At 42.2% G+C, this 19166-nt stretch overlaps 1 protein-coding gene across 8 annotated transcripts in view; it reads left to right on the top strand.

The window, feature by feature from the left end:
- Positions 1-19166, top strand: part of DOCK5 (dedicator of cytokinesis 5) — a 121621-nt gene that overhangs the window by 48147 nt on the left and 54308 nt on the right. For all 8 annotated transcript variants that reach the window (XM_080568591.1, XM_080568587.1, XM_080568590.1 and 5 more), the window contains 4 exons: positions 9663-9746; positions 13716-13756; positions 14784-14839; positions 15471-15567. In XM_080568591.1, the coding sequence (XP_080424717.1) occupies positions 9663-9746; positions 13716-13756; positions 14784-14839; positions 15471-15567 (278 nt within the window). The remainder of the gene's footprint in view (positions 1-9662; positions 9747-13715; positions 13757-14783; positions 14840-15470; positions 15568-19166) is intronic.

Here is a 19166-nt window from a genome sequence, read left to right as displayed (position 1 = left end):
CGAAGCCCACGTGGAATAGGAGGCACTGAAGGTCCAGAGGCCGACTGAAATCCCTCTGGTTATGTGTATTAGAAATGCTACTCGTGTTAGTCCTGCCTGGATGAGTTATCTCAAGGGCGAGTTTACACGGAGGTGCTGTCTGCTGGCAGCAGAGAAGCTTTTGGCAGCGTATCCTGAGTTTCCTGAAACAGAGTAGGCCAAGCCGTGCTACGGATTCATCTCATGCAAATTGTGGGAGAGCTCGTCTGTCTCTTTCTGAGCGCACCGATGGCAAGGGGAAAGTATTGGAGGCCTGGGAACACTCGTACACAAATCTGTGTCTGTGTTTCTGGTGGGCTGGGTTTGCAGCTGGTGGAATGGGATCCCTTAGCTGTGTTTTCCCTGTGGGTCTGTCAGCTTGAGTTTAGGGTTGCTGCGTGTAGGTGTGATGCTAGCAGGAGACGATGCTGAAGTTTTAACTCAGGTGAACTTGATGGTGAAGACTAGCCTGTAGGCACACTTGGGCTCTGTGCTCAAGTGTTTTACTCGTTAGACCTCCTCTCATCTCTCTGCCCTCTCTCCCTCTGGAAGTAATGCATACAGTGAAAACTCGTTAGATAGTAACACTCAGTTCTGTACAGTAGTATTTCCAAGTTTTCTTTTTATTTCCTTTGATGTTTTGCCCAGTAAGATCTAGGACAGTAATTTAAAGCCAGTGGCAAATTCACTTAATTCTTTTGAAAGTGCCACACACTTTCAAGTTGGAAATTAGCTGAGTAGTCCAATTTATCAAGTGATGGCTGCTTTGGTGGGTTTTTTTGTTTTGGTTTGGTTTTTTGTTTCTACAAATCTGCTTGAAAATTTTGTTTCAGAAGTTGCTCTTGTGCTATTTCATTTTAGGCACAGAAAGTACGTTTGCAGGAGTGGAGGCAAAAGAAAGGGTGACTACAGGCAGACTTCATAAACTTCAGTAGTGATCGTATGTGCCTTATAAGTGAGCATCTGTTTCTTCACAGGCCATAAAAATGGAAACATTCAAAATCAGAGGTTGCTTTTGTGAAAACTGGATTGAAACCCTCTACTAGGTATGTGCAGTTGTCAACACTGGACTGGAAATACTGCGCTATTCAGAAGGCTGTAGGTACTGACCCCTGTTCTGTAGGAGATTACCCAGAGTGTTTATGTGCCTGTTCTCTGCCAAGTCTCTCCAAAATAGAAAGTGCAGAGAAGATGCATAATATTTTTAGGTTATTAAAATTATTATTTTTAAATATTTTTTTTATTTGGAATTCTCATGATACCAGTGGGCTAACCTGAATACAAACCAGATTCAGACACAGCCAGTGGTAAAACTGTTGAATTCTGTGGTCATGTGACAGATGAAAGTGTTTTGAGGTTAGAACATTGCTCTACAGGACAAGGCTGTGATTTAATATATCTTTGGGAAAATACTAGTCTTTCAGGCTAGGTGTTACTGCTCAGATTTCAAAGAGGTAAAATAAACCTGCAAGGCGTGGAAGATACGCACCTTACAATAATATCAGGCACCTTTTAACCTAACGAGATCTATAAGTCACCTGTCATTATGGTATCTAGTTCCTGTAGCCTCGCCAGTAGATGAAAAGGAGCAGTCTTGTGTTGTGTCCTGTGTATTGGGAAGGTCGCTGTGTCACAAAGCAGTTAAACGTACATCGTGGTGAATGAATGAAATAATTAACACACCAGATTGATGTGTTTCGTGAAGTTAGAGCTGGTGAAAGACGCAGCTTTGATAGCACCAGGGTCTGAGACCTTGCAGATTGCAGTAGTAATAACAAGATTGGCAGCTGTTGTGGCACCCTTCCTCCCCGAGCCAGCTTCATACTGCTCAGAATTGAGTACCACTCCGAATGGCAGCTTAGTGTCACTGGTGGCTTTTCTCCTTTATCAACTAAAGGAAGGTTGGCTCAATTAAACAGCAAGATCTTCTGGCAGCTGGACTGTGAACCATGAAGTCAAGGAGCACCTTCCAGACCCAACAAGCAGCGCGTTGTCGTCTTTATGGACTCGGAAGCTGCTTGTAGCACGTGAGTGCCAGATTGGCTGCTCCCGCGTGTGTTCATTCCACTTGAACACTGACATGCTGTTGCACGTTGTTTGGTTTAATTCAGCCAGACCTGGAATAGGCTGCGGCCTTAAGAACTGTCTTACACTGACATTAACACTTCATGATTTTATCTTCCCTTTGTATGTTTGAACGCTGTTAGGTGGGCAGCATTATTGACTGCAGGGGGTAGATGGAGGCTGGTAGAGCAACAAGAACAAAGCCAAGGGCATTCCTCTTAAGTACAGTCTAGGTAAGCTTGCAGACAGCCTTAAATGGTTGTAGAAAGAAGATGGATCAAGGCAGCCTGAAAAATGTTCACAGAAGTGTGAATCTTCAAGAAGAGAGAGGCCAAGCTATTTTCTTCGTCTTTTTTTCTATCTGCAAAAGGGGATATTTCATGATGTTCCAAGGAGGCTAGAATTGTAGGTCTAATAGAAGGAAATTCATTTTGATAAATCAAGCACTGGGATACGTTGTCTGTAGTGTAGGAGTTGGCTCCCACACTGGTTCTGATTTATTCCTCCATTGGCTCACAGCATTCCCTCTTACTCCAGACATAAGCTGAGACAGCTAATGTAGATTAATTCTTTATCTGAGCTTAAAACCCCTAAGGGCTCTTTAGAGTGAAAATAACAAAAGGAAGTAGAGAGCCCGGTGAAGAAAATTACACAGCTAACAATTTGTGTGTATTACCTATATATAAATTAAAATGCGTACTTACTATTATGTACTGTGACTGTTGTGCATTATTCTGGTACGTGTTTTCAGGAAGATAGTTTAGAAAATGACTACACATGTAAAAACAGCAGATGTATGTCTACGTGAATGCCCAAGTGTGTTTGGATAGGCTTGGTTTCTGGTGGGTTTCCTAGTGTAGGTTTTCTGTGCTGTTGACTTCCATGGCCTAGTTTGAGGAGGAAGCAGCAAGAGAGGCTAAGACTTTAAATTTATTTTGTCCGGGCAAAATGTGGGACTGCTATAAAATACGCGCTTTGTGGCAAAATGGGAGAGATTTCAAGACTTGTCCAAGTGTTGTGTCTGCCCATACACATACTGGTTTAGTGTGTCATAATGCAATAACCAGCGCTCCGTAGCCTTACTCTGCTAGCCACTGATACAAAAGTAAGCCCAGAAAAGTCACTGGTCATCAGGAAAACTTACTCTGCAGTCTTGTCAGCTTAACTGGGGTATCTGTGTGGCTCAGATCACTGAAGCAGCTGCAGTTTGGCTAGTTCTACCCCAGGCATGCTTAGGAAGAGGCAGAGCAGTTTATACTGAGATGATATTACTGGTGTCAATATTAACATTATGTTTAGGATGTATATCTCTATCTTTTATTGCAGGATAGATGTACCGTGGGAACAGAATCTCCTTTATTTTCAGGCAGCAACCACCGTGGTGTAAACGCTTTGCAATAAATAATTGAAGGGAAGATGACTAATGGGAATTCTGTAGGCATGAAAAGATGGAGATTATTTCTTTTTCCTTTATAATCAGTATGTCTTTTGCTTCAACAGTTCTGAATCATCTCAGCTTGCCTGATCCGAATCTCCTAAGAATCTCTAATTAAAGTACAGGGGTAATTTGTCATTGGGTCTGCTGCTTGATGCAGAGCATTGTTGTGGAACTGACTGTGGTTTTCCTTGGTAGAGTGCAAAGCCATAAGAGACCATTAGATCATCTAGTTGGAACATTTGTGTAATGCTTGTGAAGCCGTCCCTTTTCCCATGGGTGAGGTCGTTAAGTTGGGTTTCTCTAAAGCAATCCAGGCTTTGAGAGATTAAACCATTGATCCTAGCGTATGATCCACAGGCTGTGATGGAGAGGAACGGGAATATCCAAATGTTGGTGGTAGCGTGACTGAAGAGGAAATCTTTCCCAATCCCAAATCTGGCAATCAGAGCATTTGTGCAGGGCAGACTGAAAAACCTTAGATTATTAGCCTGTCCCATCTCCAGGATAATACTCTGTTATTCAGAGGAAATCTGAAACATCTTAGCATGCTTTTTATCAGCTGTGCTTCTGGAATCACACTTGGCAGGTGAGCAGCTCCCATCCTTGTTTGGATTTGGTTATTGGCATAGTCTTAGGCTGGACTCTTCAGTGTTAGAAGCATGTTGAGGACAGTGTGGATCCTCTGCTATTCTCACGGTTCTCAGAAGGAAGGAATTAACACCGAAACTGACAGTTATAGAATTCAAATTAGAAAGGCCATGCCGTATTTTCATGCATAGGCAGATTATCTGACTTCTCAGTTCATTTTTAATGCTCATTTTTAAGATAACTCTGAATGATTTTAAGTAAAAATCCTCCCAAATGTACTCCTGTGTGAGAGGTCACCTTGAAACAATAAGTATACAGGATATTCATGGTCTACTTCTAGCTCATCAGATGATTGACTCTGAAGCCTAATAATGGCTGTTAATTAAGCCTTCTATCCAAATAATGCCACTATTCTGGTTTACATTCAAAATGCTGAGCATTTGCTTGGAAGTATGCAGAATCGAGGCTGAATGTCGGCTGCAGCTGTTTCAGGAGTGGTCATTTTTTGCATAACGACGTGTATGTTTCCCAGTGTTGAACCACGACTTGCTTTTTTTCTGAAGATATCTGCCACGCAAATCTTAATTACGCTATTTTCAAATTTTCAGACACAAATTCCTGGGTAGTACAAGAAAGTTTTTTGCTCAAAACATCAAAAAGCCTTTGTTCCCATTAGGAATTAATTCCTTGGGCAGTTCCTTGTTTTTTAAATAAAGGCACTGTTTTTTTGCTTACGTCTTGGCAGCAGACAGCATACCAGGCTTCTCCGAATGGGTCTGTCCAGCCTAAATGCCACTTCTTAACACAGGGCTGTTGCAGCATAAAGGCACATACTTCTGTTTCCGTACAGAAGTTTTTGACTCCTCGCTTGAAAGATGTAATGAGACGAAGTCTGGTCGTTGCTGCAGCACTGAATGTGATTCTTTGTTCGGAGGAAGCAAGGCGCAGCCCTCTCCTATCAGATAGTGGTGAGGGCAGACTTCAGAGAAGTGGGACGTGGTATTTGGAAACTGTTATCGGGTCTCTGTGATGGGTGGAGGGCTGGTTATTTTGAGCCCAGTGAGAAATAGCGGATCTGGCAGTGGCTGTGTTTTCCAGGCCAATAATCCACATTTCAAATACATTTAAGCAAGTTACTCTGCTTTGAATTAGACGCAAAATGGTAGGTGACAGTTTCTGCCTCGTTCATTTTAGTTTCAGATGTTTTAGCTAAGCTTCCCTTTTAGAGCTGTCTTGAAAATGAGTTACGATCTTATGGCTAAAATGGCTCAAGGAATTAATATTTGGGTTTCGTCTGAGTGTGCTGCAGATGAAGTCTTATGTGCCGTTCAGTTCTTCTGCCTCCAATTTCCCTGCATGTAAGAGAGAACGATCACTACCTTTCTAATGTGTGTCAGTACTGTTATGTGAAAGGTGCTGCATTAGTGCAGGAGGTCACTTGTCCAGGGATGTATTCAGCTGCACTCTGAAGAGCCAATACACGTGGCACTGGAGCTGATGGCACTGTCACCTTCCTCCCAAACGAATGGTGCTAGTAGGACGGGAAGGAATAAGCCTGCTTTTGTTGAAATATTTGCCAGAACTCCCACTGGTTTCACTAAAAGCCAAGTCAGGCCCAGTTTGTTGCTGACAGACCTCTGGCGAATCAGGAATGTGCTGTGATTAATCTTGTCCCTTCGTACAGTTGGAGATTGACAACGAAACCTGCTCATCCCATCAGAACCCTGCCCTCTGCCAGCCTGCATCCAACTCTGCCTTCTCAGAAGCCTCCAGCTCACTGCTAGCTATTGCTCAGCGCCCTGGAAAGCCCAGGCTGCCCCGGAGGTGTCCTTTGCCCCACATGCAGTCCTTGCTCCTGGTGATGACTGTTGGGTGATGCTTCAGACCGAGCCGTGCACCCCCTGACGTGCCCCTTGCTCACCCAGTTGTGCAATGCCTGGGGAGTTCCTCCGGATCCGTTTTGAGGAGTCGCCTCCTGCCCTGCAGCATGAAAATTGCTTCTTATCTTCACCTACGTAACTCTGGCTGCTGTCATCGGCCATAAAGTTATCTGTTGCCCTCTTCAAACCACCTCCAGTGTTTACTTCGCTGACCTTCCCTGCCGGTGAAGTGCTCAGGCTGAATGCACAGCCGAAGAAAATATTTCCTAATCCTACTTGCTGCTAAACAAACTGGGGAGCCTCCTTCACGCAAATTAAATAATACAACACGTCGCCTGAAGTTATGCTTGAAGAATAAGTTCGTTAAAACAAACCCAGTATCTCTTAAGGATCGGGGTTTTCTTCTCTGCTTCTTTGTTCAGAATAAATGTATTAGACTTCAGTGCTGCTTTTCATTCAGGGCAACAAAAGGAACAGAAAGGCTGTTCTAAAGTGAATTTCAAAGGACAAAATCTCAATGGAAGTTTAACTTGAAGGGAAGAGCCTTAACTTCACATATTCCTACAAATTCTGGGGCAGAAGTATTTATTTTCTTTTTTTTTTCTTCTTCCCTCCTTGCAGCACTGTCAGGTTTTCATAGGAAGGATTTTTATTTTTTCGTGCCGTGACCGTGCTTGTTGTGTGCGGTTTCCTTTTCCTTTTAAGTTGGAAGGAGGTCAGATTAAATACACATGATGAAAAAGAGGCTAAACAGTTCAAATAACTGTGGACGGACAGTTTCAGACGGGGCTGACTCGAAGCAGCAGGAAGCATCGGTTGCAAACAGCAGAGCTCCCAGGGAAAATATGCCAGCAATTTGTCTTTTATAACCTTGCACATAACCGTTGGGTAGGAGACTTTATATACAGTGGCCCTCTGTTCTTGCTTAATTCAATGTAGCAAAGCAAGATATTACAAATCTTGCCTGCATTTGATGTGCGGTGGCAGAAGCGTGTTCCTTCAGTTTGTAAATGCTGCATTTTGGGATGAGATATCTTCCCTGTAAAGCAGGGGGGAGAAAAGGGAGCTGCAGTAGTTACTTGTTTCTCTTGGGGCTGTTGCGCTTTTGGAGGGGAAGGGAGCTGCCTTTAGTTCTCCCTCTTCTCGTGGCTGTTGTGCTTTTGGCTTTTGAATGAGCTGCCTGTGCTCTCCGAAGAAAGGCTCGTCTGATGCCCGCCCACCTTTCTGTTGGGTGCTTGGTGCTGCTCAAACTGCTTTTGTCCGAAGCTAAAGCAGCAATTTTATGGAAAAATACAGGCTTGTGTTTACATAATGTCTGTTTGTCCCAGAGAAACCCAAGGCATCTAGAAATTCTGTGTAGGAATCCCTACAGGGATAAGCACAAGTGCATTCCCACAAGGCAGCCGTTCCTCACGTCGAGCCCATCCCTGAAAAATCATTTGAAGGCAGCAAATAAAGCAGTGAGCCTGCAACCACGGGAGGAAGCTTCCGAAGCCAGAACCTAATCAGCCAAACTGGGAACTGGCTAAGATGCTGCGGTTTAAATCTCTTAAGTCTACAGGGTGATGGGATTAGTCCATCCGCACGCTGCTCAGTGCTTGGCTTCACCCAGGGAGCGACACCTCCTGGGCTGTCTCCCAGTGCTCAAAAGGAAGCCTGCATGGTTTTATTGATCCACAGCCCTTCCTGCTGCACCTAGGGGAGATTTGGGGCTGCCCTATCCAAGCAGTGGCTCGCAACGTCCCCGCTTAACTTAGCGATTTGGCAGGTTTACTGCAGCAGGAGGCGTGGCCGCAGGGAGTTTGCTTTCCTTTGGGCTGGGCGCTGCACTTTTCTGCCGACCTCTGCAGATCCTGGCGGAATTATTTGCTGCATCCAGCAGAATGGTTTCTTTTTAACTGAGTCTAATCCAACATTAACCGGTTCTTCTCCCAGATTAATGCTCCCGGTGCCTGGCAATACGCAGCGCTTCTCAGCGGAACACTCTGGTTTGTGCGGTCGTGTTTGGCTTCTCCCATAAACATCATACAAGTTTTTCTGCAAAAATATCAATGGAATTTTTTCACTTTAGGGGTGTTTACAGTGCCTGAGCCGACTGTCCAGCTCACCAGTCAGTTTTGAGTATCTTGGCTTAATACACTATGGTTGGATGTTGAAGAATATATATAGGATGTTGAAGCAGTGCCATAAAATCCCAGTAACATCCCTGTAACCCCCGTAAAAACAGTGCAAGAATTGCACACATACCCCGTGTGGGTCTCTGCAGGCACTGGAAGTCACAGCAGGCATGAATTAGGGCCACGGCGGACATGCACTGCCCCTGCAGCTTAAGAAAATAAGTGTCTGTTAGCGATCAGGGGTTACTGCAGATACTGCAGGGAATTGACACAGCCTGCCAGCCTCTGCTGGATTATTTATAGTTACAATATTTTAAAGAAAGTTAGTATATGTGAGATAATTTCCGGTGTGGTAAGCCACAGTCATTTGTTTGCACTGGATCCTTGCCAGGAGGCGATATACCTCATCTTGACGGAAATGATAGGCATTTGATGTGAATTTCCTGACACAGGAGCTCGAGTTTTTATATTTAATTTTCAGAGTGTTCTTCAAATACAAACCCGCTGAAGAATGTTCCCAAAGCCCTCTGAAAAAGCGTGCCTGATTTATTTGCCTTGTTAAATATAAACATTGTGCTTACTTCACTAATACGTTTTCTTGGGAAAACGCTTTTTAGAGACATAAATACGGTATTTCTATATGAGAAGGTCGCATTGCTACATTTAAGATGTGGGTTTTATCATCCTTACTTGCACCAGAGTTAACTAACTAACTAAGATCATCTCATTTTGGTAAAGGAGTGCTCTGTTCTGACTTATTTATCAATTCGTTGAACGATAGCATTGAACCATTCCTGGCTGCTTTAGGTAGCTTTGTACTTGCATTGTTTTGAAAGCAAATTCAAAGTGAGCTGTCTCATCTTGCCAGGCAGCTCTGAGGAGGGCTCTGCATCCCAGGAAAGTTGCAGAGACCAGGCAGTTTACAAAGTTGGCTTCTGGACTTAATCCTATTCCAACTGGAAATCCGATAAGCGTTCAGATTAGCTTTAGGGATTAAATTTGTGGAGAATCTCAAGTTTTCGTGCTAAGTTTGGTTGGTGGCTGGGAAAAGCCTTCAGTAGCAAACCGTCTGAGGCACTTGGTACAGAATAGTGGAATTTTTCTTATGGCAGAAAATTGGTATTGTTTTGCCTGTTCTTGTGAGTGCTGTGGTATAGTTAGCCCTGTGAAACACTAATAAAAAAGGCAATTATCTAATTGATCCATAGCCTCTACCCGGGGTAGTAGTGACCTTTGCCAGGCAGGCTGTCAGTAAAGTGTGAAGTTGGAGCTTCTTATGGTGTCACGGGTCTGTGTTCTTAGAGGTAAAAGAATAACTTTGGCTGCTGAGAATAATGTGTCTTATCCTTGCAGGAACTGATGGTGGAATCTGAAAATAGATACGCTACATACTAAGCTATCCTGCATATGATACACTGAAAAAGTAACTTTATCATACTTTTCTAAAATCACATTCTGCCTTTGACAGGTGATGTGTTACTAGATCTCAAAATCTGACTAGCTCACAGCTTTTGTGATTGTTGTTCAACTCTCTCTTTCCCTTTCCCTCCTTTCTAGCAATCTACAACTATGATGCTGTCCAAGATGTGGAGCTCTCCTTGCAAGTTGGTGATACGGTTCACATTCTGGAGATGTATGAAGGTAGGTTGCAGATCACTTCCAAGTACCTTGCAGTAGTGTTTGAAAGTAAATATAGCAAATGAAAATTTTTAAAATGTAAAGTTCAGATTTAGATTTTCAATTTCTGATAAGTATTCCATGACCGAAGCTTACTGTGTCGTGCTTGCTGCATACACCTGATTTTTTTCTAAAGAGTACAAAAATATGTGAAATACAGAAGCAGCAGTTATGTCTGTGCTGTTCCTGGCAAAGGTTTGTCAAGGTAAGATTTTACTGACAACTCAAAGCAGCACTGCTAGAGAAAGAAACACTTTTACTTCTGGCTGTTCGTTCCTTTTTTTACACCACACGTTAACCTTGTGCCAGGCCAAGTAATGAACTGATCCAGATGGAGGAAAAAAAAGAAAAGCTTTTAGCCTGAATTAGTTCTTTGATCTGAGACAAGGGAGGATGTGGTTGAAAGAAAAGGAGGGGGCAGGTCTAATTGTTTAAAAGTAATGCTGGTTTAAGTGGTAGTATCAAGAACTGGCATGATATGCTTTTGAAAGACACCAGTGATGGAGCTTCTTTGTGCTTTTTAGGCTCTCTCTCCTAATACTTTCCAGTAAAGTTTTTCATAACATGTACCTTAATGTAAAACATCATGCAGAAAGGAAAACAAAATTACTTCTTTACACAAGATGAAAATGATACTTAATCGTGTTTCTTATCTACTTATTAAACTAGACTGTTTAATGAGGATTTCAATATCGGGAATAGAGCACAGCCTTGTAATTATTTTAAAGATTGTACCTATCTATCCCTAGTTCATTTGGAAGGTTGTGTCTATGCTCTCCAAAACCTAAATGCTCTTTTCCAAAATATAAATGCAATCATTTTCACAAGCAGCATCAGTTTGAAAGAGACTCGGAGTACAGTTCAGAACAGTAGAGTTCAGTATCTCTGCTGGGAACGGCACGCTGCTTGTTTAGCAATTTGTTCTTAGCCAATTGTTCTCTTTCCATTCCTCTTTGACCTTGACACTGGAAACAGCCAGCCGGTACCTACATGTCAAAGCAGATTATGTTGCTGATGTGTGTTTTCACACTGATGTGTGTGATAGCGGGGAGTGTTGTGTTGTTTGTTTTGTTTTGTTTTTTATGGGGGGGGATTAGTGTGTAATACAACTAATTAATGAGCTGTTTTTGTCAGTGATAAAAACAGTCTTTATGAAGAGTATGAGTTGCATACATTCGAAAATGTTGGGAGTATTTTATGTATTTTTACAGCAAGTTTTTTGTTCAGTCCCACTCAGTGGTAGCAGTCAGCTGTTTGTAACAGAGTGACAGTCAAGAACACAAAACGAATACCCCAGTGGCATTCCTTTTTATTACCTGAAATGTCTCACTTTGGAACTTCAGCCTGAGAGGACTGATTTGTAAATTGTTTGGGAAAGCAAATGCATTTTGGTTGTTTTCATACGCCAAGCCATCGGTGTGCATCCTAGCTTGTGACTGAGGACCTAGGAATTACCACAGTGCAGCTAAGAAGTTTTCCTGGAAATACAAGCCAAAAATTTGGGCCAGACATTTGTGAATCCAAAGGAAAAGGTGTAGATATCTCTGAGATGGTAACTGTTGTGGGTCTAGTCTTGTTTCCCATAAATATAATTAATCTTAAAAACTCTGATTCTTGCAATGTCTTATTTGGGCTTCAAGTGGGCTTTGAAACAGCACAGTATGTTTATACATGTGAAGTTGTGGAGGATATCAGTTTTCTTAGACTTACCTTCCTTTAAAACAAAAATACTTGTACCTAGGTGTCTTGGCCTTGATACTCTTGATATTTATAAACTGCAAAGCAAGCTATTTTTTTCCCTTCTTTCTCTGGTTGGCTGTCTGATTGCTGAAGGGCATAAGGTCTTTATACAGAATGACTTTTTCCACTTGATAATAAGATAAATACCACTTATCCAGTTGTTTGCCAAATATTGGCAAGATTGAGCATATGCTGCAAAATCCAAGAGTTAAAGGAAACTTGCTGCCTCCGGAATTTTGAAGAATTCTTCAGTGCAGGCTTTACGTTCTCTCTCTGGGGATCTGTCCTTGAGTGGTGAGCTGGGGAGGATACGTTTCTGTTCAGGGGAATCATCTCTAATCTGCAATATGTGTTATTATTTTTTGCAAGCTGTGGGAAATGGCCACATTGTGGATAGAAGGAATGTGTGCCCACACACTGGGATTCAGACCAGATTCTTCTCCCGATGCAAATAAGTTTGCATTGAATTTGTTCCTAGTTTGAGTCTTTATAATTCCGCTGACTGCTGTAAGTAGATGAAGGCATCCCTTGCTTTATTTCAGTACAGTGCAGTGGTGTACGTTGTGGTCCTGAGAGGTGGGACGGTACCATGGAAAAGGATCAAAGACCTTGTGGTTAAGCATGTGAGCTGGGGCAGTCTCTGTAACTGCATCACTGTGTATAACGTGTAGTTGTCTGAACTACTTTAATTTGAATGTTTTTGTTCATATTTCCTGTTTTCTTTTTTTCATTTGGTTTTTGTTTTTTTACATATTGCATAAAAACATTTAATGAAGGGTAAAACTAAGGACCTGTGTTCCTTTTAAAACAACAACAAAAAGTCTTTATGGTGTTTCTTTGCAAGAGTCAGTCTGCTATCCTTGCTTTTTAGTGAGACTTCAGCTAAGAGTCCGTGGTAGTAGCTGAAATGTCTGTTTGATAGCTCTGAACATCATCCATGCAGTGTGGATCATAATCTATACCCTTTATGTTTGCTGAGCAGTAGGGTTGCTGTTTTCATGCAGGGACCTTCAGGAGCGGAGTCAAAAAGTGGTGCTCCGGGAGCGCGGCTAACTGAGACCTGTGGCTGCAGAGACCTTTGGAAGAGTGTTTGTAGGGGCTGAGTCCGTGCAGGTCTGCATCCTACCCCAGGGCCGCACAAGGCACCTTCTGGCCACACGTCAGCATTTAAAAAGGAACAGATCCTTCTGAAATGTTTAGTGTTGTTATTTCCAGAACATTAACTTCAAGAGGACCAAAGGTGATTGGAGACTGTTGGAGAGGGCGAGGAACAGGCACCCAGAGGCAACAGTCCATGATCACGCATGGCTCTGACACAGCCGAGACAAATGACAAAAGTGAGGGTGGAGAGGAAAAAGCCCTTTGCCTCCTATAGCTTGGAGACAGCGGAAGAAGAGCCGAGCGACTTTCTCACAGCGATGCTTCTCTTCTGTCTACTCATTAAGCAAGGCTTGCTTGAGGGCAGAAGGAGATACAGCAGTTCTTTCACACACTTGCATTTCAGTGACTTTGAAATCAAAATAGTGGTTTAACCCCAGGTGCTGAAGAGAGTCGTGTACTCTGAAAGAGGCATGTGCTTCTGAGTCTGGGGGATCGCAGTGCAGGCTTTGTATTTTATACTTTGCTTCTCAATATTATCTTGACAAGATCTAGCAATGTCAGTACCAGGGCAAGCAGATTTTTTTTCCTTTATCTAACAGAACATTCTCTTTCAGTTTTCCTTTGAAGGAAGGCTTTCTTTTTCTATGACTTGGTCTAAAGAACCTAAATAATATGAAGCTCAAGCACAATCTATGTGATGATTTGGATGAAAATGAACTTCATAGAAAAGAAGACTTTAAAAGGGGTGGAGTTGGACTTGGCATTCTTGAATGTATTTCCCTTTGCCATATACACGCTATATGATCTTCGGCCAGTAGTTGTGTGTGCATGTCTGTATTTGCCTCTGTGCTTATCTGTCAGATGATCCGAGCAGTAATTCTGTGCTGTGCAGATAATTTGTGAGCTTTATGGAACAAGGATTGTCACTCTTAACATGTAGCACAGAGAGGCCTGATTTTGATATTCAGCCCTATCAGTGTAACCCAAATGAACGAGATCAACAGATTTATGCTGTAGAATGGTGGTGGGAATAACAATGTGTACTTAATTGCTGTAGAGGGGAAAAAAAATACTTCTGTTTCTCTTTGACAGGCTGGTACCGAGGATACACACTCCGAAATAAATCTAAGAAGGTATGACCTCACTTCTCAGTAACTGTAATTTTTATTTCACACCTTGCCAGACCCCATGCAGTGCTGCAATTTGGCTACGCTCCCGCTGTATCTCTTGTCTTAATGCTATGCAGGTCTCCTGATCAATATGTCCTTTTCCTTAGTGATAGAAATAAACGCCCTTGAGCTAAATGTTTCAGAACCATTAACGGGGTACTTCTCCAATGTAGGCATGCATAATGCCGTTTGAACTAGGGGAATTGACTGTTGTATATCTGCATACACTAGTTTATTGCCTTATTATTAGAGTCTTGGACCTGTACACATCCAACATGAGTTATATATAGTGGTGAGGTTAGGGCTTTGATTTGACTTGGAAAATATTCCAAAAATTATGCATGCATGGATCTCGGCCAGGCCTTTTGAGGTTTGTGAAACCAGTCTGAAAACTCCATGGAAATCTGGTTTCCCGTAGGAATCCTGCCACCTCTCATGTGGTAACATCCTTCACAATCTCTATTTTTCGGGCCTAAAGGGGGATGAAAAGAAAATAGAAGAAGATTGCAGCATTCCTAGAAGGGTTGTTGCTCTTAAATAATGCAAAGTTGGGACTGGTGAATTCTTAAAAATGCTGTTATGTCTTGTGAGCTTTTCTAGAGAACCATGGGTCCACAGCATCTTGACAAATGACCCCAAAAATGTTTTGTAGCAAGGGCACGTGACTGATAGTTTGCAAGATTTTACAGTGTTTTGTATAGGAAGGTGAGTGGCATTGTAGTGAAGCAAGGATTTCAGTTCTGAGATGTAGTAACATCAAATATAGTGTTCAAACGTGCAACCTGACACTTCTTACTTCGTTTTCCTGTGATACACTGACTGGCTGACCGAACACACTTGTGTTGTGGGTAAACAGTAACATCAGTCACAGTTGCTGTTCTGCTGATCATGCTCTTACCCTCCTTCTCCTGTTTTTTGCTGAATGCACTTTTGTCATGTCATATGCTCTAGTGCAATTTATTTATTTACTCATTCTATTTATTTATTTTAGGGCATTTTCCCAGAAACATATATCCATTTAAAGGAGGCAACCGTGAAGGACCGAGGGTAGGTTTGATCTTCTTGAGATGTGTCATTGGTAGCAAAACCAATGATGGAATCTGTTTCATTTAAAAGATAAATGAAAAAACTTTGTGGTTATTGTAGTGAGTGCTTCTGGTCTGTATGTGCAGCAGGAGATACCTGTGCTGGACTTCTGGAGCTGCATAACTTCTCCTTTGTACACCCCAAAACAGTTGTAGGCATAGATGCAAGAGAATACCGCTTGCAAAAATAAGAAAGGTCTGCTAGACAAGTTAGTAGCAAGGCAGGTCGGTCAAGTTACGTTGAGATCCTCTGGGGAATCCTGCGAATCGTAACACATTGCTGGTCACAGCCAAGTAGCCAGCAGGAGTGTGGATTCCTTCCTGCCTTGGAAAACATTTTAGGAAATGATTCCTCATTTGATTCTTATAGTGGATTCTGTGATCATTACGGTGTGAGGGGAAAAAGCAGCTGCAATAGAAAGAGACTTTAGAAAGTACTTTTTTTTTTAATTATTATTTATTAAATAACTGTGGCTGAGTTACCAGGGTGATTATTCAGAACTTAATTTTTGTCCATTTAGGATTTGATCTTGAGTATAAGGTTTTGATCTTGAGTATAATGCCCTTTTTCTATTTTCTCTTTTTTACTTTAGACAACATGAGACGGTGATTCCAGGTGAACTGCCCCTTGGGCAAGAACTGACTTCCACCCTGAGGGAGTGGGCAGTTATCTGGCACAAGTTGTACGTGGTAAGCTTGCTTCAGTGGTTGGTATTTAGCAAAGGAAGTGAGAGAAGGGCTACTTCATTCAGGTTGAAATGCAAACAGTGTGGAAGTCTTTTAAAAGCTCTTATTTCCTTCTGTGCAGCCAGAAATGTGTGTGTACATTGCAAGCGGTAAGGCTTTTAAGAATGGGAGTTTCCAGAGTCCAGTTATGCTGATAAGAGACTTAGATCTGCTGTGTTTCAAACCCCATGTTGCTGGGGCAGGGGGGATTCAGCAGCAGTCTGGAGCGTATGCAGAAGCAGAATTATCTTCAGTTATTAGGAAGATAACTGTCTCATGCTTTGCTGTACTCTGTCCTGTAATTATTTCTTGTTTCAATTGTCTGGCAAATAAAATGAACAAGATATTAAATGATGTCGGATGAGATGAGACCTGGGCCTTTTGCAGAGCACTTTAAGATCTCTAAAGAGAACCTGATGCAGAACTGAAGAACTATCATTCTTGTAAAACTGACCTCACAAGGGGCTAAAAAAGTTCCGCTCTCCTCTAAACAAATGTGCGAGCACAGACAGAGTGGCAGTTTAGTCCGTGCCACAGAGTGTTCGCTGTACTTGAATAATTTGTGATGACAGAGCACTGCTGAAGACTTGACTCTGAGCATCAGCTGGCACAAGTCACACTCAGCATCGTGTCAGCTGGTTGGGGTTGTGAGTGTGACTCAGTTTGCTGTACGGTGAGGCTTCCTGCTTCACATCCCTCCTGTATGAGGGCAGGAGATCTCAGTGAAGTTGTGCGAGAAACCATGATGTTTTAACAAAACATTTAACAAGGGTGAAACCTGTGTTTCTGGACATCGTGTAGATATTTAATGGAATGCCTGAGCCTCACCCCCGAGTGCATGTACAGGTCAGGTAGGCAAAGGAGAGGAGGAGAACTAGGGCTGGGGGTGCTGGTGGGACATTTGGCTGACCAAAGTCCCATAATATGTGTCATTCTCAGTAGAGAGAATGACAAAGACACGTGACAAAGTTACTACAGAAAAGTCAGCTCAAGGTAATGCACAGATTCAGTAGTTTTGCTAAAGTTGGTGAAGTTCTTGCTCAAAGAAGCACAGCTGGAGTTCACAATGAATTGCCTTCCTTTAAAGGTGATTATTAATGCATGTTAAGAAGAGCCAAGAGATTTCTCTTTGGTCAGTAATGTGTTCAGCCTGCGGAGTAGTATGTGCCCTGAGACTTTAATTAAGATGAAAGAATTGTTTTAAATTAGCTCTAACAATTCAGTTTATCCAGAGCAAGTTTTGCTATTGAAAATTTCACGGGGCCACAAGCACATTTTGTTTGTGAGCCACGAAACCACAAAAATTTGTTCCACCCTCTTAACTTAATGAGAAACCGTATGTGACGTTATTACTGTGTGAAAAGAGAGTTTTATTCCTGATTATTATTTTTTTTTCTGAATAACTTTAAGATCATAGCCTCAGAATCTGTTTTTTTAAGAGCAGAAGTCTTTCATGTTCCTGTGCTTAACCAACATAACTCTTAAAATAGTCCTGGAAAATGTTGTGGTTTGAAATGGATTTGAGTTTATTTTATTTTCCCCCTGCAGTATGTATTAAAAGAAAAAAATAACAAAGGAGGAAGGAGATATTTGAGGAGAGAAAGGAAATACAGAGGATTTCTTTATTTGGCAGCATTTCATTTCACTTTAATTTCTGTGCTTTGCAGCAGACATTGTACCAGGGGGTATATCTCCACTGCAAAATAAATACGAAAATGGGCAGGGGTTTTTAACTTGGGCTGGTTAATGGGAGTTAGCTAATGTAAACAGGTGCAGAGATAACTCAGGGTTAGCTCATGCCAAATTAAGATATGCTCTGAATTTCCCTGAAAGCTAACCCAAGTTTTCTTCCCTTTTTAACTCAGGTTAAGAGTACATTTATTTTTGCCTTTGTTTACTAAATATGTCAGCAATATCTGCCTTGTATCAACTATAGGCTCATCTAGCTTCCGCCAGCCCCTTGACATGGGCCCAAACTGAAGGAAGATGCCTATTTATAGCTCCCTTTACATTTATATTCTCAAGGGGCGAATGATGAGTAGTTCTTATCATTCCTGTTCTTTGCAGGGACCAGAACGGGGCAGTAACTGAGGTGAGCCTCTCGTTCTGCCATGTGGGAGCAGTTGGGGCTTGTGGTTAAACATTAACAGCCCTGATACAGCCAAGTGACATCAGTCAGCTGCCACCTGGATGAAGCAGCAATACACAGTCGACCAGTTCCCACTAGCTGTTGGGTGGGATGTAGTCCAAAAAAAATAAAATAAAAATCATTTTGGAGTTGCATAACCATACACTTTGTCCCAGATGATCAAAACTATGGCACTTTCCCTCTGAAAATGAACTGCACTTGACTCTCAACATAAGATGGTTGTAGTAACTGGCTAACCATGCAGAGGTAAAACAAGGATGAGGCCCAAATTCCTTCTTGAATCTTACAGCTGACACTTTTTAAGGCTTACTTATCTAAGCAGGTACAGCTGCAAGTATGGTGGCTTACTGCATAGCTATCCACTTCCTAATTGCAGTGTGAGCCTTGGAATCTGGGGCTCTATGAAAGAGATGTACAGGTATGACTAATTTTATTAGGGCAGAACCAGTTAAGAGCATAAAAAATATTTAATTAGAGATGATAACAGTAGAAACGGGAAGAGGAAGCTCCTTAACAGAGCAGGTTTTGATGTTCTGCTCAGTCAGTGCTTTGTAATTACAGATGCTGAATCCATAGCAAAAGATGAAAATGCAGTGACTGCAGCAGAGTGGAGCGAGTACCGGGGTAGATGAGGCAGGTGGTGTCTGGGAAGCCTCCTTCAGCCACGTTATCTTTTAATTGCATGTTTGGATGATCCCTGGCGTGGTGGGTTCTGAACAGCTCCTGTTGGACTGATAAAAGTGAACTTTGAGAAACCTCTGTTACCATTTTGCCTGGGTTAGTGCTTGAGAGCATGGAGTGAGTCAGGCCTGGGTTGCGCTAAGGTCTATGCAAATATAAACAAAAACGAGTGCTCTGAAAAGCAGACAAGCTTCAGCCTTATTTACTGATAGGCACCAGCCAGGGAGATGATTGTGTTTCCACAGAGCTGCTTGGATTTCCATGAACTCCTCTCTGGAGGTCAGGCGTAGACATGGCAATCCAGGTACCAGCAGGTAGAGCGTGGACCTTGAAATATTACATGCATACTGGCAGGGAAGTGTATCCCAGATATTGCTGCATTTTGTTACCATTCCTTTTTTTTTTTTTTTCACTGTAATGGATTTTGAGTGCCTGTTGGGACAGGATAAGGAGCAGGCAGCCATGAAAATGCATCCGTGGACTCAGCTCCCTTAGCATTCTGGTTTTACAACATAGTTGCTAACACTGTAAACAGTGGTGGAGGCAGAATTTGAATTAATCAGGTTTTTCATGTTGTATTTTGGTGATGAGATCTTTTTCATGTGTACCAAATAGGTTGAAGAATTATTTTGGCTGGTGAGAGCTGTAGGAGGGATACGTGTGAGGAAAAAGCTTATGTGGATATCAGTGGCATAAGTAGTTATGTTTTGGTATCACCTTTAGACTTTCAAAA

This window comes from Anser brachyrhynchus (genome assembly GCF_964034855.1).
Source record: "Anser brachyrhynchus genome assembly, chromosome: 26".
In the NCBI taxonomy this organism is placed as follows: domain Eukaryota; kingdom Metazoa; phylum Chordata; class Aves; order Anseriformes; family Anatidae; genus Anser; species Anser brachyrhynchus.
Note: the sequence above shows the minus strand (reverse complement) of the source record. Positions and strands in the feature narration are given on the sequence as shown.